A 1,893-nucleotide genomic window follows, 5' to 3' on the forward strand; every position below is an offset into this window, starting at 1 on the left:
TGGCACATTAATCCACAGCACCACACCAGGATTCCTTGTGCCTTTATAATGCCCCCTATTTAAGGTAGCCAATGGCTAAATTGCCCGTCCTTATCAACCCTGTGCACAGAAGAGATATGTTTGATTCTTGATGTGAAGACTCCTTCCCTCTCAGTTTCAATGGCTGATTTTTAAGGAAGCAGATCACCAGGCTTTTCTTCCAATGTGCTGCTGGGAAGACTCAAACCTCCAATCTTTTGGGCTAGCAGCTGAGCATAGTAACTGTTTATATCACCCTGTCTGTCTGGTGTGACCTCACCCTAAACCAGTAAAATAGGAGCCAGACCATAGGAATATGCTTTTGTTAACACCAGTTTGGCAAGCTGTTAGCTACTGGGGAATCACTTGAGCATCTCTAGGGAATAAGGATGCAGTTGGAAAGAAGGTCCTTTAACAGAGGAAATGTGAGTCCAATGTCAGGAGAATGAGACAAAGAGGTTAGAGGTTCTCCCTCCCTTTAGCAACTCTCTTCCCTTCCCAGTCATACAGGTGGTTAAACCAGACAAAGAGAAGTGGGACACAGACATGAGGTTGGCTGCCCAGTTTCCTTCACTGGGAAATAGAAACAATGGTCACTCTTCTTTCTGCCAACGCAGAGGCATTTTAAGAACAGACTCTATAAACATGCAAAGTCTGGCCTTCTTTAAAGTCCAAGGGTCTAATATGTGTATATGCAAGATACACTATTTACAAATCTCTTCAGCTGGCGACATCAATAGTTCTTGTTAGTACCCACTAAGTTGATCAGCTCTTTAAAGCTAGCCTGATGACTTCAGTGTAGAAGTCTTCACAAACTACCTTCTGTGGTTCTGAAGAAAAGCCAAAGCAAACAAAGCACTCTTTTCTTATTCTCCACCTCCACTCAACAACAACAGGCCAAGAGAAATTATTTTTGAATCAGGCTTTCACAGTGAAGCTCTGAAAGCTACTGAGTCAGTCAAAGAAAGACTTAGTACAACGAGACTGTACTAAGGTCTGAGGAGACTGTCCTGCGCGCTAGGTCACACTGGAAACTCCTACGGTTGGCAAGAACCAAAAACAGAAGTGAGTAGAGGAGAGACAGTAACCCCCATTTGGAATGTGGCAAGACTGAAGGGGTGCTCACCAGGAGGGAAGCGTCGTAAAGACCTCCTGACGTCCAGCAGCACTTGTTGGTAGTCCTTGCTTGTCTGCCGTAGATTCTTTCCTATTGGAGGAAAAGGAATTTGTTAAGTGGGAATGCCTCAGCAAGCATTCTGGAACGACACACATCAGCTTTTCCTGAAGGTGGACCTGACTGACTGCTGTGGCAGGCCCGTCCGATGACTGTCAGGAGAAGAGACACAGGCTGCTGGAGAGGGAATGCAGAGACAGCAGCAAGGAGACAGCAGAGCCCAGCAGCCCAATGCAGGCTGCCACTGCGCAACAATGGGTAAGTGAATTTCAAGGTCTGTCCACATCTGTAAAATGGGGACATTCCCTTCCGTGTGTACCTCTCACAATTACTATGTTGTTGTTAAGTGCCGTGGAGTCGGTTCCGACTTATAGCGACCCTACATGGTTTCTGCGGCTGTAAATCTTTACGGGAGCAGACCGCCTCATCTTTCTCCCGCAAAACCACTGGTAGTTTCGAATTGCTGACCTTGTGGCTCACAGATTGATTCGTAACCACTACGTTACCAGAGCTCCTTACTATTAAGGATGATCAAATACAATCATGGATGGAAACCACAGACCCCTGAGGAAACTGACATCTGAAGAGTCTAGCAAGCACTGAGTTGTATTATGACTATCATGATAAAGTCATACAAAAAGCTAACCTTTTCTCTCTCTTGACCCTATAATTCTAAAACTTGTTGTCATTATTAGGTGTCA

General features: G+C 45.3%; 1 protein-coding gene across 1 annotated transcript in view; it reads right to left on the reverse strand.

The window, feature by feature from the left end:
• Nucleotides 1-1,893, reverse strand: part of TBC1D20 (TBC1 domain family, member 20) — a 50,018-nt gene that overhangs the window by 13,397 nt on the left and 34,728 nt on the right. The window contains exon 3 of the mRNA XM_006860722.1: nt 1,145-1,225. Within this exon, the coding sequence (XP_006860784.1) occupies nt 1,145-1,225 (81 nt within the window). The remainder of the gene's footprint in view (nt 1-1,144; nt 1,226-1,893) is intronic.

This window comes from Chrysochloris asiatica, unplaced genomic scaffold, assembly GCF_000296735.1.
Source record: "Chrysochloris asiatica unplaced genomic scaffold, ChrAsi1.0 scaffold00039, whole genome shotgun sequence".
In the NCBI taxonomy this organism is placed as follows: Eukaryota; Metazoa; Chordata; class Mammalia; order Afrosoricida; family Chrysochloridae; genus Chrysochloris; species Chrysochloris asiatica.